The 24140-nt window shown below is 37.3% G+C and overlaps 1 protein-coding gene across 3 annotated transcripts in view; it reads left to right on the top strand.

Annotated features, from left to right (window-relative positions):
- TASP1 (taspase 1) overlaps positions 1-20395 on the top strand; it is a 76073-nt gene extending 55678 nt beyond the window's left edge. For all 3 annotated transcript variants that reach the window (XM_085576109.1, XM_077781855.2, XM_021527828.2), the window contains exons 12-14: positions 6521-6631; positions 10122-10195; positions 18910-20395. In XM_085576109.1, coding sequence (XP_085432235.1) covers positions 6521-6631; positions 10122-10195; positions 18910-19005 — 281 coding nt within the window. In that variant the 3' untranslated portion in view covers positions 19006-20395. The remainder of the gene's footprint in view (positions 1-6520; positions 6632-10121; positions 10196-18909) is intronic.
- The last annotated feature ends 3745 nt before the right edge of the window (positions 20396-24140 follow it).

Here is a 24140-nt window from a genome sequence, read left to right as displayed (position 1 = left end):
AAAAAAACCCAGCCTTTAACAAAGCTGAGCTAGAATGTTTTATCAGAAGTCAAAATGTGTGTTACTTGTATCAGAGGAATGAACAGCTGATTTTGGCAGCTGCCACCAGATTGGTGCTTCCTGTTTACAGGACTCTGAGTCTCTGCAGAGTCCTGGGATTCCTTCCAGCTAGGGAATGCCTGGTTTAGACACTGAGTGCTGTTTAAACAGCAGGTGATGAACAAACTGATGTCAGATGTGCTTCGCTCATCCTTTCTCAGAGCCAGCTTACTGTGGAGAATGCACAAGTGATGGTTGGATCAGAGGTGAGAGAAATGAAATATAGACTTTTTGTAAGTGGAATGAGCACCATATCTTTAGTCAGAGAGCAGAAGGCTTGGTTCACAATTAAAGAATGGTGTTCTGTAAACACAAGTACCTTCCAAAGAGAAGAACGGAGGATTTTGTTACTCATCATTCCTTTCAAATGCAGCCAAGTTTGTGTTTGTAGACTCCAGTGTAGACTTAGAGTAAATATTTGTGTCATCTCATTGGCAGGAAATCTGGGCTTTTAAAAATGGCAGCATTACCAATGGTACTTTAGAACTTCTTATGAAATACTAGAAATAATGAGCTGAAAGACATAGTTGGAATCTGGTATTTGTTCTTTCCTTAGCAGAGGTATGTTTCTCTATTCTTGCATTTTTAAACTGTGCTTCAGTTGAGCAAAGTCTGCAGAAAGGTAATAGCAAAAGAGTAATGCTGACACTTTCTCTTCTAGAAATTTAGTGTCAAAATCCTCTATTTCTGATCAGGACTTTGGACAGCTAGGAATCATAGAAAATGAACTTCCTGAAGATGAGTTATGCTTGCTGGGGAGGAAAAAGCCTTGTACTTCAACAGTAACAAGACTGGCATAGCACAGTGTTATAGTTACTTTATAGTACATTATAGTTTCCTTTGGTGCTGCATCACTCTAAGCTTTGTAGTATCCTTTGTGGTTTTCTAGCAGGGGAAACAAACTATGGAAGCATTATTATGCTTCTCCATGACACAGAGAAAAAGATTTCCAGAGAGAATGAAGTGATCCTGAAGTTTCATCAGCACAACATGGTGATGTTCCACAAGGTTTTGTATAGGTCCTCCCTATGCTTCTCCATGTCAAAAGCATTGGGATCTTATTGGCCTGTGGTATCTTCAGTGATTTAATTTCTTAAAATCTTACCTGTAAAGTTTTAAAGTGCAGTTGTTTTCTCATGCAGCATCTTTAAAAATTCAATATAGATGTTGTAACTTAATGTATCATGAAATATAAATTCCTCTGACTTGAGACAGCTTGTGCTAAAATGTTCACCAAATAATGGTGCATAAAATTAAAAGCAGGCTTCATTTAGTGCTTATTATATTTGGAGTTTAGTGGGATACACAGCAGAAGCAGAGTGGCAAACAGCTTCATTTCCACCACATTCTGTACACAAGCTGACAGTCCAGTGGTCAAGGTGATCTGTAGACTTGAAAAAGTCAGAGTTTCACTCTCACAGTGCACAAGCAGGTTTAGAATTGTTTAACTGCCCTCTATTAAAATTGGGGGGTGCTGAAGCACTTAATTGGTTACACCACAGCACAGTCAGTGTCTAGACCCAAGTTCTGATCCTTTGAAAGCTGACATAAACAACTGAACTGGCAATGGCTTCTCTGCTATGGAAGAGTGTAAATGTAGAACATCTGATGAGCAGCTGGTTCATCCTTCAGCTGGGTAAGTGTAAATAAAACACTTCATTTACAGCTTTGTGTTGAATCTGTGCTTAGAATGGTTCTATGCAGTAACTACAAATGGAGAACAGGATCAGAAGTGAACAACTTCCTACCCATGATCTAGAGGAAACAATCTTTGTCATGCAAGAGCCTTAATTTACAAGAGATGCTGAAGAAAAAGTGTTCTTCACTTGTAAGTGTAGCTCCTCCAGAGCAAGGCTGAATGTTGAGGCCATTATTTGCTTTAGCACTTGTGAAATCTCTCAGGTCTGCCCCTGATCAGCAGCTGAACCTGGGTGCTCATGTTCAGCCCTGGCTGCTCTGCCAGAACTTCATGGGATCAGGGAATGTGGAGTAGCTGTCATGACCTGCTTGCTTGTTTTTGAGGGACCATTACTACAGGTTAATAACATACAAAATACATAAATAAAAATGTAATAATGCTTTCTCTATGTAGCATAGCAATAACAAAGTAGTTGAGCTTCATCCCACCACTTCTCTATGCTGTGGCCAGTCAGTGCTAGCATTATTAGTTAATGCTGCAGTTGGAGTTTTACTTTGGATTTTTCATCCCACATTCCTCAGTGGTATGCCAGGGTAACTGGGAAAGGAATACTGAACTTCATGAGACTTAAAATGATATTTAAAGCCCCAGGTTTTTGTAATTTTGTCATTAGCAAGCTATTAGATCAAAGATTTGTCCAGCAATTCTATTTTATCGCAGTGGAAAACAATGTTTTTGGGTACTAGGCATATTTTGGTTTTATTCTAACTAAATTTTGAATTTGTAGAGGAAAACCTGTATTTCTGAAATGCACAGAGAGAGCAAAAATGGTGTAGGAGGTGGGAGCCAGATCACTTTTTCCTTCTAATGGGAAACCATTCTGCCTTTAATATACATGGTAGTATTTTAGTTCCACTTTCTCTTCTCCTCTTAAAATACTAATTAAATGTATAAAGAAAAAAGTCATTACCTATATTGTTATGTTTCACAAAATTCTGCTCTCTGTTATTCTTTTTCTGAATGGGTTGTCTGTAACAAAAATGAGTTTTAGAACTAAATTGATGAAATATCCTAACCTTTGAATTCACAGTGTTTTGAGAACAGTCAAATTACTTTGTGTGCATGGTACATGGATTCTCTTTAGAAATAAAGTATAATACTGCTTTTGTACCATTATTTTTACAGATTCAGTGATGGATGCATAGCATTCAGCTGTCTGGAATTTTACTTATCATAGACCTACTCATTTGCACTGTCTAGTTTGTTAAAATATACTCTTTAGCATAATTGTAATTGTCATCAGTAGGTCCACATATCTAGAAAGATCCTAGGTATTATATTTGAGTCCCTCTTTTAACATTTAAAAAAAATTGCTTTAATTGCAAAATAAGTAACTTTTAAACAATATGCTTTTCAGCGTGTATTTAATTTGGCTTAGGGTCTGATTTTTAAGAGCAGAGAAACAGCCCAAATTTACTGTAACATAGAATATTGTAATACTATTAGTGAGGGCAACTAATTTTTGGCACTTCTCAGAGGTTTATTCTCCACAATTTAGGCAGTGAATTGGAGGCATACACTGTATTGTTGCTGATTTTGCACTGAGATGATTTAGCTGAACTTGCTGCTGAAGGCATCTGGGATGGGTGAGGGTGTAGTCACACAGTTTGCATCTGATGTTTCTGGGAATGGCAGTCTTCAACAGAAACAGGGAAGCAGGGTGGCCCTTGGAAGTGTCTGTGTCTTCATTTGCTGCTTGTGTTTGGAGATGGAAACAAGGGATATGTTCTTTTACAGGCTTCTCCCACCATTCCTGAATAATGCTCATTCTGCAGGAGATGATGAAGTGGTGTAGAAGATCAAAAGAGCAAGCAAGGCTATGTTTTTGTGTGTAGGAGAGATAATGCCTCCCATCATCCTTGCTTTGTTTGCATAACACAATTTTTTAAGACATTTGGTTCAATACTTCATTCAAATTACCTGCTAAAAGTCACTTTAAGTAATTTTATTAATCTCACACCAGTAGTACTCTGTCATGCCAATAGCAGTGTTGCAAAGTTAGTGCAGTGTGACCTGGTTTCATGTGGCATCACCAACATTTCTTCTTAGTCCAAGGGCCCCACCTGTGTCATTCTTAAAGAAGTCAGTGTCTTGCCAATTTATTATGTTTTATTGGTGCTGAAGTTAAGATTTTTCTCACACTTTTATCAGGTGCAGTGCTATTAAGTTAATCCTCTTCTGGAGTTTTCTAGTTGCAGTAGGGTGGCAGTGTACTTCAGCAAAGGCTGAATTAATACCATTTTCCAACTTTTGAATGGTCTTCAAAGGCTGTGAGTTTTGTGGACTGGTAATAAAGCTTCTGTGGTGCATAATTGTTGAAGTAATTTGTTCAGAAAACAATTGTGGACGTACTTAGGGCAACATAATGTACACCATGTTTAATGGCAATAAATAAATGCTATTTATACTGACAGATTTGAAGCTCTCAGTTGTTCATGTAGAGGTTGAGCATCTTTTTGGATGAAGTTATAAGACTGTCTTATGTGCTTGAAGCTCAAATTTTAAATTCTTATTTAAACCCCTTTTCCAACAAACACTTGCTTTGATTGATTGATTGTTTTTTTTTTGTTCTGTGTTTCACAGAAGATTAATATTTTGTTCTTGCAAAGAAATTCCTGTAAAAATGGAAGTTTTTTGATGGAAGTGCAGTGTTACGTGTTCTGCTGCAGTCTCTACATGGAAAGAAATACACTGCTAAGCCTTGTGAAATTTCAAAAGACCATATACAAGTTACTCAGATTACTGACAGTTTGATCAGTCGTGATGGCATAGTTAACAAAAATACTGGGAAAATGATGAAATATGTAATTAGCTTATTTACAGACTTCCCTTTCATCTATTTTTTTCAGAGTTTGAGAGAAAATCCCTAAAATAAATGATTAAACTAATGGAAATATTTCTAGAACAAGACTTCAGTGAAACCAGTTCTAAAATCAGTAATTGCTGTCTGGTGTATGTGCATTCCTACAGTCCTGGTGTTTTACTATGGCTTTGAATATGCTGTCTGCTGTGAACACAGTTTGGTGGCTGTGTTCTGATGAAGTAGAATATTTTTAGCCATTCTAATTAAAGAGGTAATTAATAATTTTCACTAGAACCTTGGAAGAATCTTTCACAGCTCTTAAAAGGGAAGGAGAAACTGCTTATTAGAAAGAAACCAGAACTTTTTCTGTCTCTTTGCCTCAGCTTAGAGAGCTTAGACTTTTCACTATGGCTTAGAGCCTAAATAATTTGTGCAGTTTAGTGTAGGATTAGGTCTGCAGATCAGGTTCATTGTCTTTGAAGTGCCTGATTTTGACTTGGGTGGTAAAACTCTTCACAACTATCCAACCCTTGTGTTTCTATTTTAACCAAACATATTTTCCCGTTTTATCTACTACTTTATCATGGATTCTTGTTTCACAGGGACTTGGTTGAAGTCAATGAGTAATACAGGAGGTGTATTACCAGGTATAACTAGTAATAGTTCTTTCACAAAGCAAGTGGCCCTTTAAAGATAATAATCTGTTTGCAGTAGATCAAATAAGATACTACTGTTTATTAAGCATACTGCATTTATTATTTTCCTGCAATGTGGGCATCTATTGCAGTGGCCACCTTGTATCATTCTTCAAAGTGGCTGCTCTAATGTTTGGAGAAAACACAATAAAACTTTTAGTTTTCCTTATGGTAATGCTCAAAGTTGGTTTTTATTGGGCTGTTTTGTTGTTATTTGAATTAAAGGAGTAATTTTAATCATACAAATAGCTGTGGGCAAGTTAAAGGAGGCTGATGAATAGATCTGCTCTAAAGTTCTAGTGGCTGGCAAATTGCAGTGTCTATACACTAATTTATTTAAAAGAAAGAATTGAAAAGAATTACAGTAAATGGCTGTTGCCATTGTGTGTTCAGTTTTAAATGACAGTATAATGCATATATGTAACTAGGATGTCTATGGGCCTAAGTGCAAGAAGGCACCTTTCTTGATTAATGTTCTTGATTAATTTTGTGGCTCAAGACATTTTAAATTGTATGTAAATTATATCATTGTTTCCACATTTAAAGCAATAGGAATCTTATTTCAAATTGCAAACCAGAGAAAAAATACTTAGGCTTGGCTCAGCTACCTTTAAAGCATTTCCAGCTTCTGATAGAAGACTTTTGTATCTTATTTCTTAAATTAACAACAGAGGAGCCACTGTAAAAAGGATGTGCTTAGGCTTTTCTTTTAGTATTCATCAAACAGCAAGGCAGACACTACAGCAGTTTGATGATGCCTCTGTACAAAGGGTTTTATATTGGCAAAAATTAAGAAACTGTAAAAATGACCCAAATTATCTTGATTTTTTTGGATTGTCTTCATATAACCTGTAGAACAGAAAGAGGTAAATATTGAGTCACAATTTTTTTTCAACTTGACACTCCATTTTTTATTATTATATTTTCCTTGATCCATCCAAATTACATTTGAGGTTTGCACTCACAAATGCAATTTTAAATGTTTTTGTTCTTTTGCATGTAGCTCTTCATTTTTTGGATTGCTGGTGAATTAGTAGATTAACGTTCTAGAAAATTATTCTTTTGAAACTCTAGGGAAGAAGAGATCTTATGCTTTTGTAAACGCACTGCTTGATCTGTCAGTCTTTCGAGATTAAAGGGAAAAGGCAGAAAATCAAATTAAAAAACAAAATGCCCAAGAAACTCTTCTTATTGCAAGTAATTCTCCCCAATGCTTTTGCCCAGGCTCACCTTTTCTAGCCAATGAAGATGGTGTGCTCGGAGGTGTGATAGTTCTCCGCTCCTGCAGGTGCTCAGCTGAGCCTGAATCCTCACAGGAAAAGCCAACTTTACTAGGTAAGCAATTCTTACTCATTTTTAATTCAGCTGGATGCTAACTCAGAACGAAGGGTGAAATGAAATCTCTGTGCCTGATTGAAAGCCACACAGAAAACAAAAAGGAATTGAAACAATAAAATTCTATAAAGTGAAATAAGGAACGAAAAAGGCTAGTATTAACAGAACTTCAGAAAAGAGCATTCTTTCTGACTCATTATTTCTAAGCAGAATTGTCATTCAGAAGATTATTTGGGATCCTTCTAAACCTATGGCATAGATATAATAGTTGCTTGTGGTGAGGTGGGATGTGTTCCTCATAGGAAAGTTTGCATTTATAGCTGGCAGTAATGCATGTAGCTGTTTACTGCTTCTCAGTAGCTTGTTTGTGAAAAATGCTTTCTAAAAAGTTGTCTATTCCTCCTTTTCGCAGAAGAAAATGTGTGAATTTGGAGAATTCATTTAAAATTTGTAAGGAAAGTTGTTTATGATTGTTTATTCTTGGTAATGGCCAGGAAAATCGGTTTAGATAAGTCACAGTTACTATTTGCATTTGCACCAAACATGACTTTCTGCTGCTCATACTGAAATCACCTGGACTTTGCCTCTACCAGCAGCTTCTGGTTCCAAAAGGGCTTTACATCCCTTCATCCCTATTTCTGCCCTGGAAACACAATCTCTCTCTTGCTGCTTTATGGCAGAAAAGTGTATTATGGAAAACTGTCACATGGTTTGTGTGGGAGAAATAGATGGGAGCTGAAGGCTGTAGACTATGAGCAGAACAGGGTGGAAATACAACCCTGAGACATTAAGGCCTCTCTGAGGGAAGGAATTTGGGACTGGGGGTATATGAATTACTTCAGGATGACACTTGTGCCATCACCTTTCCTGTGGTGCTCCTTAGATGTGCATATTTATTGGGTCACATTGACCTGTCCAATGTTACCAGAGTTTAAGTGTTTTTCCTTTGTATAATACTCTGCTTTATTATTGTTTACCCAACTGTGACATTATCTAGTGCAACAGCATCCTGCAACATAAATTCTGTCCTTAAAAAAAAGAGTTAAGAACATAAAAAAATAAGTCTGGTTAAGTAAGAACAAACAAGGTCATTGTAAGCTTCAATTCCCGATATTTGGAAGTGAGAGAATTTTTTCTATTCATTTAATGCTTGTAATTTATATAAGAGAACATATTATATTAATGAAGATTTGGCATTTTTTCCTCAGAAATTAATTTATAAAATCCCCATATATTGTACATCATAAGTAAAGACTATTTGTCCATTGATTTTTGGTTTTCTTTCCACTGAAATAACACTGGGATTAGTTGTAACATAGTTTTTTTTTCTTACCATGGAAATTTCCTACCTTATAATGAATGCAGAGATAATACACAATTAAACACATGTAGTATTTGTGTTGTTTGGACTGAAAATAAGTTGGTTAATACTGAGAAACTTTGTGTATAAAGAACTCTCATGTCTTTGTTACTGGAATCATCTTTATTTCTTTCTTTTTAATGTTGAAAAAAATGGCAAGGAAGTGACTTATTAAATGGTTGAAAGTATACTTATCTGAAGATATTTCACATGTAATTTAGAGTTTTCAATATAGTTCACTACCTATAATGGCTAACAATAGCTAAGGTTTGTGCTAGTACAGGCTACTTTTGGTAGTTTTCAAAGGCAAAGATACAATATTTTGAGAGTATTTTTTCTGAACTGTTTCTCAACTTCTCAAAATTGAAAGATGGGATTAAATTTGTCTTTAAAAATACTTTAACTGACAGTGAAAAAGCATTTTGGGGTGCCATGGAGAGGTTGGGTGCCTCAAACACACATTGTGCTGGATATATTTCACTCTGTGAAAGCCTTTGGTTCACCTTTGGTGGTATCAGTCATGAATCTGTTATGGGGGAGCAGAGCACACACCTCAATGGAGTTAATTTTTCTTTTATGATGGCATCTGCATATCTGTCAGAATCTTCAAGTCTTGCTGGGATCATCTAACATTTGATCTCCTGCTCTGGTTTAATTGCTTTGCAAGGAGATGTGGTTCAAAGGATGAGGCTGCTCAGCAGGCTGTGACCTTCATCAGCCACATTAAAGGAACGTGAGGAATAGGAATGAGTAAAGGTTTTAAACCCATCTAGTGATGCTTGTTTTGCAGTTTGTGAAAGTCACTCTCAAAAGAAATATTTGGAAATGTCTGTTCAAGGCATCTTGTGTGATTCATGTAAGACACCTCCCATAATCCAGAGAAAGAATTTGTGCTTCAGTGCACTTTTTTAAGCCTTTTACAGAATTCTGTGAAATATCTTGAATTATGATCAGCTATTTTTTTTCTTTCCCCCCTTCCAAATTATGACCTTTATGAATACAAAGAAAAATTACCATGACAGAGAGCAGGAAGAAAACAGTGTGGCAATTTAAAAAGCTCCACTGACAGAGAGCTGAATGTGCTCTTTGTCTGAATTTTGTGTTGCAGCTGAGTAGGAGTCTGTTTGTGTACATAAAGATACCTGCATATGTATCAGGCAATTAAAGATTATTGGAACAGGCTGTTAAACAGGTCATAAATCACAACACTTTCAAACTTCAGGACAACACCTTACTGGATTAACAGGTATTAACAATACTTGTGAGCAGTGATTAGTTTTGTTAATCATTATCACTATCAGCATGCACTGATATTCTGCATTAGCTGTGAGTGCAGTACCTGAGAGCTGATGTTGTGTATCTGGTGCTGGAAATCCAGGTAATCAGACCTGGGAGTGCATTGCTAGGAGTTTTTTCCTCATCTTTCTTTCTTTTCTTACCTTTAGTGCTCCTCACACTCTCCACAAAAAAAGGGGATGTTTGCATCTCCTGTTGTAGTTCAGCATACTTTTGAATCCAGGACTTTCTCTAATTTTGCCAGAAATCTTTCTTATTGTGCATGTTACTCTGTTTCCATCATACACCTCTCCTCCTTTCTCTGCAGGATAATTTTGCTTTTACCAGATGTCTTTCCTGCCTGATCTATATCTGCAATTCCCATATTGCAGACATGACTATTTCTGCATGTTTGCCTGTATCCTGCTTGAGCAGCTAAGCCACAAATCCCCCTTTACCTGTTGAAAGTAGACCATCTGGCTTTATGCTGTTGCAGGGTGCTTTTTTCTGGCTTCAAGGCAGGCAAATACAAGTTCTGTCAGCTTTTACTGATGAGTGGAACAGGCCACTGCTTTAGAAGTTGGTCCAGTTTTTAACTGCAGTTGGTGTTGATGTGTGTCTTATCTTGGAAGCTCCATATCATTGAAGTAACATTCTTACTCTGGGTAATAGTTGTGCAGTATGTGACTACTAATACTCAGGAAAATCTTGTTTGTTTGATAGCTCTGGTAAGTAGTTTTTGTTCTTTGTTTTTTTTTCCTTGCTATATTTGTTCCTCGAGACACAGTCTTGTTAAGTTGCATCTTGTATTTTAAACCAAGGCCTTATTTTAACTTCGTGCATTTTCCTTTATAGTGGAATTTCTGTGGAGCCATACAACAGAGAGCATGTGTGTTGGATACATGTCTGCACAGGATGGCAAAGCTAAGGTAAGCCATGGAGGAATAGGCTGTAATACAGCAGGATGACTGCAGAAGATAAGGAGAATTTGAATTAATGATAATGAAATATATAAGAAATTTCTTTCTCTAAGAGAACAGAAGAAGTAATGGTTGCATAAGCAGTTAAATGTATCAATTGATTGGGCATTTCTAATTTTTTTAATTGCAGCAGTTAACAACACTATACTAGTATATATTCCTTGTCAGGATAAGGTGCCACAAACACATGTCCATTCCTTCTGCTGACAGTATTTGAATTTGAATAACTTTATTAATCTTGATTCAGTTATGCTGGTACTTTATTTTTCTGTGGGTGTGTCTTCCTTTGGATAAAGCAATTGCACCATCAAGGAAGATATAAAACAAACTTCAAACAAGGTCCTAGAATACCGTCTGTAATACATAATTCAAATATAACCATCCATATTTTCAGTTTCTTGGGGCCTTATAATTGATTTTTAATGGGAGAAATATTACATTAAATTTGAATTTATTACATTAAATTTGAATTTATTATGTTACATTTGAATTTATTACATAAATTTGAATTTATTATATAATATAATTATATATTATATAATATAATTTTTATATATGAATTAATTAATATTACATTAAATTTGAACTTAACAATGAAAACTGGAAAATTCTGGAAAAAAAAACCTGGAAAATCTCATGATCAAGGAGTAGGGATTAACCAAGTAGATGAGCCATTCATTTTAAGGAAAAGAGCATGGAAGGGAGAAAAAGAAGGGCACTGTAGTGTAGTAACTGGAGCATTTTGGAGAGAGGTTTGAAGAACAGGAATGAACATGGGAGAAGCTGCAAGCAGAGACCATAATGGTTTCTGTAGACATTAATGCAAAGGGGGATGTGACCAAGGTAATACAAGAATATTCAAAAGAAGAAAATTAACATCAGATATTTTACATAGCAAAAACTGGTATAAAACTCTGTTTCAAGCACTGGAATGGATGAGTTCATCTTCAAGATGTAAAATGTGCAGAAAAAAAAGACAAGAATGTTCTAGAAAGACAAGGAAGATAACAAGCAGGTAATGAAGGAAGTGCTAGTAGATGTGTAAGTGAAGAATTTGCCTCACTTTTGAATAAATTAGGTACAATTCTTTCCTGATAGCTCTACATGGAAGAGAGTGTGGTTTTAGTTCTTTTCTTAATATTTGTTTCAGATTTAGTTGGAAAAAAAGTCCAAACTGAACTTAAAAGCTCAGATTGAGTGAAATTAAAGCAAGTTCAGCCACAGATGTTCTAGAATTTGCTAGTTAGCTTTAAAATTGTTGTCTTGTGTTTGCAGTGAAAGAATAACTGAGAATAAAGGATATTAAGTGTTTCCAGTGTGTACACCTGTCTCTGACTTACAATGTGAAACTCAAAATGTTATTGTTTCTTCCTGGTAGTGTCTAATTAATAAATAAATGCTAAATATGAAATCTCTCTGGTAATGAGTATCAACATGACAGTGCCATGCCCAGAGTTGCTTTCCTGCTCACAGTTGCAACATGTGACATCTGGTGTGCATTGTTTTCATACTGCTGGTTAATTCTCCAGCTGGTAATCCTGATTGTGCTGACAGACACAGCTGCTCTTCTTGGATCACTTTTAAATTATGTTTTTGACCTTCACTGAAGAGTTAATCCCCCTCTCTTTCTTCCTTCTTTGAGTCTGTGGCCACGAATGCTTTCCAGAGAAAAACCACAAACGCTTTTGCTGCTGACTTCTATTGATCAAAAAAAGTCTTCTGTCATAAAAGCTGGAATTTTCTTCTGCTACAACTAGGACTAAGTTATAGATGGAAAACTGGGCTTGAAATAGAACACAATGTATTGCAAGTGAAAAAAAAAATCTGTTCTTTAATAGAGTGACTGTTTTGCTACAGTTAATTTTGAGTGCTTGCCATGAAAGAATAATGGGATAAGAGTTCATAAAAGTATAGAATATCACTTGTTTATGAGGACCATAGCAAAATGATTAGGCAGCAGCTTGTAAGGAAACATTTGCTTTCCTGTTTTTCTAGGGTGGTAAAGACCTTCGGTCTAGGACTCGAGTTTTGTTCTTAAATGCAGGGGTTGTCATAGTGCCTGATTTTGAACTGGTTCAATTTTTTACTAGACTAGTATTAGAATAATAAAAAGGGGTGCATACCAAAGACAAAAGGAGCCTGCTTTTCTGTCTTAGTGTGATTCTTTGGGCATGGGAGGTTAATGTAATTCATAATAGGGCCTAGCAAATGGTGGTTCTGAACACCAGATGGAAACTGTGGAGACACAGGATGTCTTTCTTACAAGGCAAACACAGGGTGGATGCACCTCACCTGCAGACACTGGTGTGCTCCAGGCATAGAGACAACCAGTTATCTGTCAGCAACTCCTTAAAAGAGGACTGGGACAGGAAAGTGGAATCAGACTTGAAGTGGTTTGTACACCGTGATCTGCCGGTGCTTCTGGCAGCATGAGCTCTCCAAGTGTGGTTTGGAAGTACCCTTGCACCTTGAGGGGTTTGTTTGCTCCCAGTTTAGGCAAGACTGGGTCCTGCAGCTGGCCACTCACCTTCAGATCAGGCTGCCTGAATGTTAGCTCACCAGCACCAAATGGCTGAGCCTGCAAGACAAGAGCTGTGCACTAATAGTGGTTTGATTTGAAGCATACTTTCTGTAAAGGTATCCAGTGGTGCTTTTTGTTTGTCTGTTTGTTTGTTTTAAACCAGTTGCCTGGAAAAGTCACCATTTTCTGTTGGATTAAAGTGTTTAGGTGAATGTTGCTTTAAAAATCCTGCATAGCCTTGCCAGATGAACTAAGCTCACACCTTATTGCTGACACAGTCATCTCTGTGTGTCCTATCAGCTCCTTCTGGATGCTGGAACAATTTCAGCTCCTCCACTCTGGGAGAGTCATCTCCAGCACCTGCACAGTGGATGTTCCAGTGGCTAATCAAGGCTGATCTTAGCTGGTTTGACTGTGCTTTTCTTTCTTTTTCTTGTCATCCTTCTCAGCACAAGCAGCTTCGTAATCACTTGGTGTCAGCATTTGTCACAAATTGGATGTGGAAGGACACAATCTTTTCATCTCAGCATTTTGGCTCTTTCCTATACTTCTTGAACTAACCTGCACCACCTGGTGCTGCACCTAACCCAGGCTGGTGCTTGGGAGCCTCAGTTATCATGAGCTTAAGGGGCAGACAAGGTTTAGGAGTTTCTGGAGCCCAACCTTCCTGAGCAATACTGTGACAGATTGTTTCAACATCAGCCCTGTTCTTTGGAAGTTGAATGGGCTTCTCAAGATCTCTTGAAGCAGAGGTCTTGTATCACCACCTCTGTGATGGCAGAATTGTCACAGTAGCTGATGCTCAACTCTTTCTATCCACTCAAGAGGCTGTTGGGATATTCTGGGCTGCAGTGGAAGTCTCTGGCTGCAGCTGTGAGAATATATAGAAGCAGATAGAAAATACTCGTTTGTGGATTCTCTCTGTATCCTTTTGTAGCAGTAACTGCTGCAGCCACAAATGTTATGGCCTCTAGATTGAAAGACTGGAAGATTAAATAACTGCATGAACTGAGGAGATTTTTTTTTTGTTATTGTGTTGTTGACTCGTTAATTACTTGATATGAATTTAAGCGATTATTTCTTTTTCCAGCCCAACTTTTCTTCTCTTTCTGAGATACTAGTTGGTCTTCAGAACAACCTTCCAGATGCTTGGATTTCTTTATGGATCCATAATCTAACAACTGTTCATAGCATCAGCTAAGAAGGTCACCCTGTTACTGGGGCTCTGACTTCTTTAGCATTACTCCATCAGAGTTCAGTTATCATTTCCTATTTTCCTGAACTGATTGGGTTATGTTCTGTTCACCCATAATGTGATTTTAGATTAAAATGAGGAATGGGAAGGAAGGGTGTTAGTGGTTTGGTTGCAAAAATTGATTGACTCTTCTTGGTTACAAAGACTTCATATCTTCTTGCTCCATGTCTGCTTACTCAGTGGAGGATGCTTCAAAGGAAAATAAGTTCTTCAGTCTCAAATGAGAGTGCAGTGTATGCCTGCAATGTGAGTTCTCACACCAATGACATCTCTTGAAGGTTCTGCCTATGGGTAGGCAGGCTTTCCTTGATTTAATGTTGTGTATCTGTGCATAGTCAGACAGAAGCCCTTTAATCTCAGGCAGAGTCTGCAGAGTATTTGTTTATTCAAATCCTGCAGTATTCTGCATGTAGAAAATGTTAGTGGCTGGGATACTTTTTCCTGAATCTGACCAGTGTCTTATCATGGTGGTTGAGAGTAGTTGCTGGTGGCTGATGTTTCTGCTTGAAGATAGGTAATTCCTCACTTTATTTTCTATAGTATTTGAAGTCAAAGTCCTTTCTTCCCAGTGCAAGATCCAGTTCCAATACCAGCAAAATGTAGTTTTGGTCATTTATTTTGTGTAAGTATTTGAAATAATTTATCAGCTTGCTGTGTTTCTTAGTGTTTATAAAGCTGCTATATGATCTCTCTAAATGTTGTAAACTTTGGCACTTACTGTAAATGTTGCAATATTTTTTAGCAGTAGTGCAGACTCATAGGTTTTAGTTCTTCTAACAGCTGGATGACTTAGATGGCAAATTTAAAAAGCCCAGTTGCAGTACTGAATATAATCCAATTCAGTTGCCAGTTTGAATCTCTTTTTGGCAGCTATTCAGTTATGATAACATGAACTGGTAGGCTTTATGTTATGGCAGGTTTTAATAATGCAAAGCCATTCTTTCCACTCTCAAATGAACCAAATTCACATTGCTTTGCAAGACGTAGTCCAGCATTAGTGGAGAGTGTTGCACATTACTGTGTTTGAAAACATCCATAGGCAGCAAGTGCTGTCCACACCAAACATTGTGGTTGCAATGTTCAAAAAGAAACTTTTATCTCTGACAGTTAATTTCATCTGCCAGAATGAGCAAACATAAACATGGTGGACAGGGAGACCATCTACAACTCACTTTGCCTGTGGAGATGTAAGCTGTCATAATCAGATTTATTCGCCTTTACTGATATTGTAAAATTTAGCCGAAGCCCTTCCCTCTATGTTTGAAGTGATACATGTGACAAATACTGATTGCAGTGATTGTTGTTGGTTTTCTGAGGATGAGCTTCTGTATTTGACTTTGTGAGTGGAAGGTCTGTGAATGACCTTTGGCAGGAGAAGGGCAGTTTTCCAGTGCTCATCGTGTGAAGAAACACATCTTGGAAGAATCTTAATTCTAATTTGAAAATTAGTGGAAAAATTTACTAAGCCTGTTTAGTGAGCAGAAATATGAAGTCAAATAATTCAGTCATTCATTTCAGACTACAGAGACAGTCTTTTAACTTCATGAGACAGGAGAAGTATATGTCACTGTTCTACTTACTTTCTTTAATCTTCACACTTGTCTGAAGACTGGAGAATCAGTCAGAAATTTTAATTTGAAAAGTATTCTTTGCATACAGTGGACCATCCAGTTCCCTCATAAAAATAAGGTTTTTCTGTTTGTTGGAAATAACCTTCAGTGATTAATACTGGTTAAAATGTTTGGGTCATAGACCTTCATGGAAGTTAACTGGCTCTGATATGAGAAGATAAGTTCACTTTTTGGGTTCTTGCATAAAGCCAGTAGTTCTGGAACTCGCCCTGGGTTTGGCTGACAGAGTGGGGTAGGGAAGATGGGACTGTGTGTGCAGGTATATATAAATGCAATAACCCTTGCACCTGCAATTCACAATGATACAAATCACACTTGAAGATTCATGGCAGGGTTTTAGAATACCTCTACAAAACCCTGGGATGCTGAGCTGATTAGGTGATTGATTGGTATGTGTCTTTAGGCTGTCTTGATACAGGTATGAGTGATTTAATTAGATACATAAATAATTTATAGTAATATACTTAATAATTTATAGTAATATACTTACCCACAGAGTGAATTTGAGCCTTGGAAAACTGTTAACTTCCTAAGCAACCTGTATGTAAAATCATTATTTTCAGTGCAGTGAGACCAGAATTACATCATCACTGTATTTTTCTGTTGTTTCCCAACAAGGACAATATTCTGGAGCCTCTCTTTCCATTTTTTCCCCATTTTTTTTCTTTACTAAGGTTTCACCAACCAAGATGCACATGGCATTTTCCAAGAACAGCAGTTGCCAGTATTTAGTGTGGCACCTTCTCCTTCCATACATATACATACAAACCATGGTGGAGGAGAGAATTACCAGGAGACAGAGCAGCAGAGTTGCTGCCAAAATGGGCTCTTACTGCTTAGAAAAGAAATTCAGAATGTGTGGTCAGATGGTTCTGGTGGTGGAAGTATGTACCCAGTTACAAGGCTCCAAATTTCTAAAGAGTATGTGAGCTTGGTGGTAATCTTTTTTTCAGGGAGCAAAGCTGTAGAAAGCAATTTCCTTAAGGATATGGTATATTTGGTCTTTCATTATATTTCATCTCTATAGTGTAATGAATGGAAAAAGTTTATTTTATAAATTATTCCATCTAGAGCATATCCTGAGTGTGTAATAAGAGTGCTAAACACATGAAGTACTCCCTAGGTTTGCTTAAGAACTGAATGTACTGCCATCTGGTAGTTGTACTCTGTCCTCTTGGCAGCGTTTGATTGATTTCAGCTTTCTCATGCAGCACTGTCTGTCTCTTGGCTGAAATTTTATATGCTCATTTTACATTGTATTTATGCTTTTAATGAAAGAAAAATTCTCTAAGTTGTTGTGACAAACTGATACTTTTATGTGAATAGAAGGAGACTAGTTCTTGAGAAGAAAATGTTTTTCGTATTCCTTGGTCTCAAGGTTGTTTCAGGATCCTTGTCTATGAGACATGATGTAATATAAGTCAAAAAGATGAAACCATATACATTGTTCCTGTAGTAGTTGTATTCCATGTATTCCAGAAAGAGCTATTGGTTTTGTGAGTAGTAGGGAACTTCACAGTGTGTGTCAAAAAGCACTGGGAGAGAGGAACATTCCAGTGTCTGCAGCACTGTGGTTGGGGGATTGGTAGGTCCATGATGTTGGTTTGGTTAGGAGGGAAAGAGGGAAACACTGTGGGTTTGGATGTCAGGAACACAGAGCAAGAATCAGCACTGAGGGGTTGGTTAGTTGGACTTTATAGAGGGGTAGGAAGCAAAAGATCAAATGTTTCTTCCAGCATTTACCTTTTTTCTGTGGAACTGTGGGCAAGAGGTTCCTCTTCTAAGCTGCAGCAAAAATCTGTGGTGGCTGACTGGTGTCCCAGATGTTGGTTCCTCATCTCCTATGGGACCCTCACCAACCTTGCTTTTCTCTGGGAAGGCAAAGCAAATCAGAATAGTCCTGGGACTGTAAAATGCCTATATGTGAAGCTGAAGATATGGGTAACTCATCATTCTTAATCTACCATTCTTTGACATACATTTTCCTCAGAGAGAGGCTTCTGTGGAGTTGGGTGGAGGATTAACTCAGAAAAAATACTTATTTTCCTTTTTATTCTGGTCCCAGGCACAATTTCTTCCAGGTGTAGGTTCATTCATTCATGTGGCACACTAATTGAGTTCAATTAAAACCTTTCCAGTGTTCTTTTTTGTTTGCCTTTTTATTTCTTAAGTTTCTAGAATCTAAACCTAATTGACTATACAATCTGGACTTAATGTAAAATGTGATGTTGGGATATAAAAATGTAGCGAACTTTACAAATAAGTTCTGTGGTTCATTTAAAAATATTCAGTGTTCTTTGATGTTCCTTTTTATTTACTGGAGCTTGTTCTTATGGTTAAGAACAAGGGAGATATAAATGTAAGAATTCATTTGGGACTTTTCTATAGTTGTCTTGACATGAATGTTACTCTTTCAAATTACTTATTAAGTAACATCTTAAACATTATCATCTTAGAGCTGTCTCATTTTTGTTCTGCACAAGGCAGCCGTTGGTGAAAGTAATAAAAAGTACTCAGTGTAAACCAGATCTGTATTTGCTCCATCATAGAAAGTGCAAATAAACAGGATACAAGTAAAGGCTTTAAGAAATGCTTTGTTATATGTGGTTTCAGTGTTTCTGTAAATGGGAGTCTTCAGGTGCTGGTGTATAGTGGTTTGGGGTCTTGTGTATCTTGGAAAAGATGCTTATTGGCTTAAACACAATTGTTTTTTGGGTTGATTTATTTGGTAATGAGATACCAATTCCTGACAACAGGAAGTCTTTGGAGTTTTTTAGGTGGATGTGTAGGTATTTTTTGCAGAGAAATGTCTTATTTGCATAATGATCATTGCAGTTGCCTGATCCTGTGAAGTGTTAGTTTGTCAAGTATTTAATTCTGTCTGGGGTTTCTCAAAGGTATATTTCTGTATGCAGCAGTAAAGACTTCTGAGTCGCCCTAAGAAATAGACCTATAAACCATGAAATGCCATAAGTATTTTCTTTTGTCTTCACTCTGGATAGTTCTTTCTACTTTCAGAGCATTGATTCATCCAATTTGCCTTTTCTATGCATCTGTCGTGGTCTTTCTCTTCATGTGTTAAGCATTAATGCAAACAAAATAGAAAAAGAATCTCAGTTGCTTTTCAAGTTGCTTTGTAGTTTGTCCTCAGACTTCAGTGAGGGAGTAGCTTAATTGTTCAATACTTACAAACTTACTTTGTCCTGCATAACTTTGCCTTTTCACAGTCCATAATATTCTCTTGACTTTTCCACAGACTCACATTTCAAGACTTCCTCCTGGAGCTGTGGCAGGACAGTCCGTGGCAATAGAAGGAGGAGTTTGCAGGCTGGAGAGTCCAGAAAGCAGCTGATTCTTCACTTCATTGCAGAGAATGTGAATGACTCTTTGTACAATAAGGGGTTTTTTTGTGTTTTAACAGATGTTGGAAATTCTGCTTTTGTTTTATACTCTGTATTGCAACCATATGCACCACAACTTGAGACAAGTGCTGCTGTAGTTTATGTTCTCACTCTGTGAATGGGGGTTATGTGCATGTTCATTTGTCCCATGAATAAAATAGGAACGCTCCCCAGTTGTGCAAAGATCATGTATGATTAGTGATTGCATTTTCATTTTTCTGTGTTGAAAGATAACCAAAAGTTAAGAAAAAATGATTTAAAGATATGGTCACAATTGTCATTCATATTCTAAATTTAAAAGGCCTTTGAAGTGGCTTTATAATTATGCAAAAAATTATTGTGGTTTCTAAGTTTCTTAGCAGTTTAAGGAAATCCAGAGGTGATTTAAACATGAGTTGTTTTTTTCCTCTCCAGTAAGGAGGATTTTTTTTTTTTGTTCAAAGAATGGTTTCAGTGAAACAAACTAGAGCAAAATTAAGGCTCAAATTGTTTTTGAATAGTCTTATAGGTCATATCTGTGTTCCCAAACCCAGATGTTAATAGCTCAAAGCTGTATGTATTGCAAAAAGCTATATGAAGATAACGTATCGTTACGCAGTCTTTATGTATAATGGAATATTACAGTGTAAATAAGAAAACAAAGTTTATGGAAAGATTCAATATTATTCTTCACTTCTGCTTTAAATCTATTTTTAAGAGAGGTACAGAAATGAACATATTACTGGATGAGAAGTGCAATGTGTATCAAGTGGCTGGTGGGAGGTCTGATACTGAGCTTTCGTGTTGGTAAAGCAACTTCCTCATGTCCAGCTGCAGCATGGGTATTTATATAACTGTGTGTAATATGTATGTACTGTGCATAAATTTACTGTAACTCTTTTTGATACCTTGAACAAATCTGCAATGTAAAACAACAAAATCCTTGTCTGCCTCGTGAAGCGTTGGCAGCTGAACTGTCATTTGTCACCAGTTTGGCTATGGGAGCCAGGTTGCCCAAGTCCTAAAAGCAAGTTCTGATGTAAAACCTTCCACTCAGTCCTTTTTCCTTCTCAGCACTGGCAGCAATAGAAGACTTTTGTAATTGATTCATTGTCCTGATAAGTATGCCAAAGAGAAACTAAAATAGTTCATCCTTTTCCCTGGTGGATATTTGATAATTCTGTTTTCAGAAATAGTGGATGAATAGATATTCAGACTGTATTCGCTTAATCAGGCATTGTACTTGCCTGTTTTGTAATATTGTGCCTGCCTATAACAGACATACTTGACTGATTAAATGGTTATATTGATTGTAGTACCAATCTTTCATGGAAAATAATAAAATTTTTTTTAATAGCCTGAGTTAATTTTCACTATTATACTACAGCATACATCGAGATACTGTCATCTGTGTATGGTTTTTTAATTCTGACCTCAGTGTAGCCCTGTAGTTGAAGATATTTCAGTTCAGTTCTGTAAATAATATAAAACAGCAGCTTTCCAGATTGCACAACAACAACGAGGAATGTGCCTGTCTTGAAATAGTTTGTGCTGAAATACAATGCTTGAGGTTGGATCCTCAGTGGTACAATCATGGTCTGAGAAAATGAAGGACCCTTCACTGTGTGAAGTGAGTGAAAAATTGAAGATCATGTATATGGGTTTGTACATAGCCAAATTTGAAAATGGCCTTGTTGTTTGAAAAGCTAAAGGAACAGCGTTAGCCTGCTTTTATTCTGAAAGTGCTTTTCTGTACTGACATCATATAGAAATTTTGGCATAAATTCACTCTTTCATGCCATAAGCTTGTAAAATGTAAATTCATAAATGCTTTCTTGCCCTTACTTGCTTAATCTCTCTTTTTGGAGGTTTGGATTCCAGCATAGGATTTTTGTGGTTTGTTTTTACTTTGTTTTTATATCTATACAGTGCTCCAATCAATTTTTTTTTTTTTCTTATTTTTGGTGCAGAGTTTATGAGAAGAAAACCATCTGGGCATGTATGAATTTTGGTATCAGTAATTCTGAAGACTGACAGGAGCAGAATTTCCTATCAAACTCCCACTTAAACCAATGAAATAGATTACACTAATTATGCAACTAATTATGCTACTAGTTATATTTTGAGCTTAAAAGAGGCTTATGAAATATAAATAGCGAGGAGGGACACTGCAATGATGTGTTCTGTAAGCCCATTAAGTGTGTAATAAGTAACCATTGCTACTGGCATAAGCAGATACAACCCAGGAGGAAATTACACAGTGGACAGCAATATCTGCTGAAATTATAAAGGAAGGGTGAGCAAGTGAAATACATAGAAATAAAATTGGAATGCTGTCAATTTTATACTCAAAGACACAATTACATGTCCTAAAGGATTAGCAGACAGGTTGGTGCCAGAGTAGTCCTAGTCAGTCTTCAGCCATAATAAATTTTCTTGCTTAAAGCTTCTAATAGGCTAAACCAAACCTGACACATAACCCATTTTTGTCTTACTTTGCTCCTGTGCCTTAACAGCACGAGCCTGCAATGAGTGATTTCAAAGGGCTCCAGCTGAGCAAGTTATGGAAGACAGGTTTGTTACACTAAAAAAACTTAAGAGGTGATTTGAATTCCAGTTGTGGGGATTTGTTTTTTTTTTTTTTTGGTTGGTTGGGTTGGGTTTTTTTAAATAACTCTTTGCAGTTCTGTACAAATGAAGACTATGCTTTTTTGCTTCTGAATTAAGCTCTGGAAATGCTGTGGCATATGAGAGATTTGACTGAGGTGGAGGATGAGAGGACTTGGTTTAGAGGAACTGCAGCCATTCACGTGTGAAGGACAATATAGAAGGTGCTGTGGAAAGAAGGAAGCCTAAAAGAAAACAAAGCTGGTAATACATCTAGGGTTACTAGCAAGGTTGGGATAACTGCTGTTGTTACTCAAAATGTGAATTAAAAGCAGAATATAGAAAAAGTAGCCAAAGGAATTGGTGTAATATTTCACAGCGGCAAATGGTAAAAGTTTCCAGGGATTTGGGAGGAGTGGGGATGGGATTGACGCTTTGGGAAGGGGAGGCAACTTAGTGTGAAACCATGAATGTAGGGGGAAAACAGGAACAGACCAAATAACACAATACAACAGTGCAGGATTAGATGGGAAGCTCTCAAGTGTGTTATGAGACTTAAACATGCTTGTTAAAGTGAAGGCTTGCAATTTAACGATTTCTTTTTCTTCCAGTTACTGGGTTGTTTACTTTGAGGCAGTGAGGTATATCAAGAGTTCTGTCATTCAGTCATAGCAGGATTTATCTGTTGAAAGACACTGAATTGCATGGCCAGTTTTTACAGCGTTGTGTGTGCAAATAACTGAGCACTATCTCCTCATTCTCAGAAGGTTTGCCACTCTAACAGAGTTTGGATCAATGTAATTCTGGGTGGCTGACATCCCATTCTCTTAGTAGAGAGTCAGTTTTTCATATTAAAATATGACTTAGGCAAATAACCTGGTTTTCAGGTCAGCTTGCTTGATAGGAGGAAGTTTAGGAGTGAATTGAAGAGTTGAAGGGAAAGTTTATACTGTAGCTGGGTAGGGAAATAAAGGCTCTTGTTAGCAGAGAATACAGAATAAATTCAACAGAGGAGAGCGGAAATCAATGGAAAGTGGTAGAGGGAAAACAATTATTTTAAAGGAAAAAAAAAAATAAAAGACAGTAACCAAGAAACTTGGGTTTTCAAGGAATTGATAATCATTCACTTGCTATTAGGGCTCATCTTCCAAGGGATATTTGAAGAGACAGAGTATGAATTGCTCCCTTACACTTGGTTTTCACATGAAAGATTTGTTTTGGTTTACAGCAAAGTGAAGACAAACACAATTTCTGTGTCTTTTGGCCTCCATGTAGTGTCAGCAGAGGTTTTGTAGATTCCTTGCAGGAGGGTTGGGAAAAGGCTGCTGCCTCATACCAGAGGCCAGATCTGCCAAGAAATGCTGAGAACCTGTAACTTGCAGGAAATTGTGTTGAGATTTTATATGGAAAGGACTCGGGTGGTGGGTCTAAAGACATCATTATTGATAAATAAAACTTACCTCTCTTCTTTTTGCTCATTTTTTACAGGAAAGCTCATGGGAGATTTTGCTACTGTAAGAGCCCTGTGCTTGATTATTCACTCTCTTGGGAGATAGCACAGAGATAAGGAGGACTTGTACACCGACTTTTATTGTAGATTTTACAGTGACACAGGTTAGATTGTACACATTCCACATAACCTGGGGCTTAAATCCCCATGAAGACCGTTAGCATCACTTGATAGGAATTTAAATTTATAAACACAACAGATGTGTCTTGTTACCCACTCCTGTCTGCCTAATGAAGCAAATAAAGTGTGTTAGCACGAGCAGCAGGTATTGGACCTGCTTTCCCTTTGCCTTGTGCCTAAACCATTGTACCCTGCCTTACCTCCGAGCTCTCAGTGATGATGCTGTATTGCTGCAAATATCCACTAAGGCATAGAGACCAGCTAAGCTCATCTTTCTGAAACAAAAAGCCTTTCAAAGTGAAATGCCATTTTCAGAAAGCATCACACGAAGGCAAATGTCTGAGGTAAGATCATGTCCCCAGTGAGGTCACTTGGAGCTCAGCCATCAGCTTCAGTGGAGCCAGGGTGTCATCCTTGAAGGTTTATCTTAGAGGACTCAAACTTTATGAGTCCCTTAATGCCAATACTGAAGGCTTCAGAAATGAGGTTGTGTGAGATGTTTTGATGACTCATACTTAATTTTTAGATTATCTGGGAATATCTATTGGGTGTGTAGGGCTCCAGCAAGCCAAATGGAAGAACCAAACCACACAAATAATCTGCTGTAGCCAAGCAATGACTGTGCTAAAAGGAGCTAAAGGGCTCTCAGTACTGTTTCATAATTCACAGGGTTTCACTTCAGGTACGTGTGAGTGAACGGTAGCAACAGCAACCCATCAGAGCACAACCTTAGGCAAGGATTCCCATGGTACAACTCACCTGTGGCAAACCACTGTGTCCCAGGTAAGTTCCAATAAGCCACAAAGCCAGCCTGGATTGCAACATCTTCTGTGTGTACTGTACCTGTGATAGAAATCTTACTGAACTTAG

This window comes from Lonchura striata, chromosome 3 (genome assembly GCF_050655825.1).
Source record: "Lonchura striata isolate lonStrDom1 chromosome 3, ASM5065582v1, whole genome shotgun sequence".
Taxonomy (NCBI): domain Eukaryota; kingdom Metazoa; phylum Chordata; class Aves; order Passeriformes; family Estrildidae; genus Lonchura; species Lonchura striata.
This window is presented reverse-complemented; position numbering and strand designations above follow the sequence as displayed.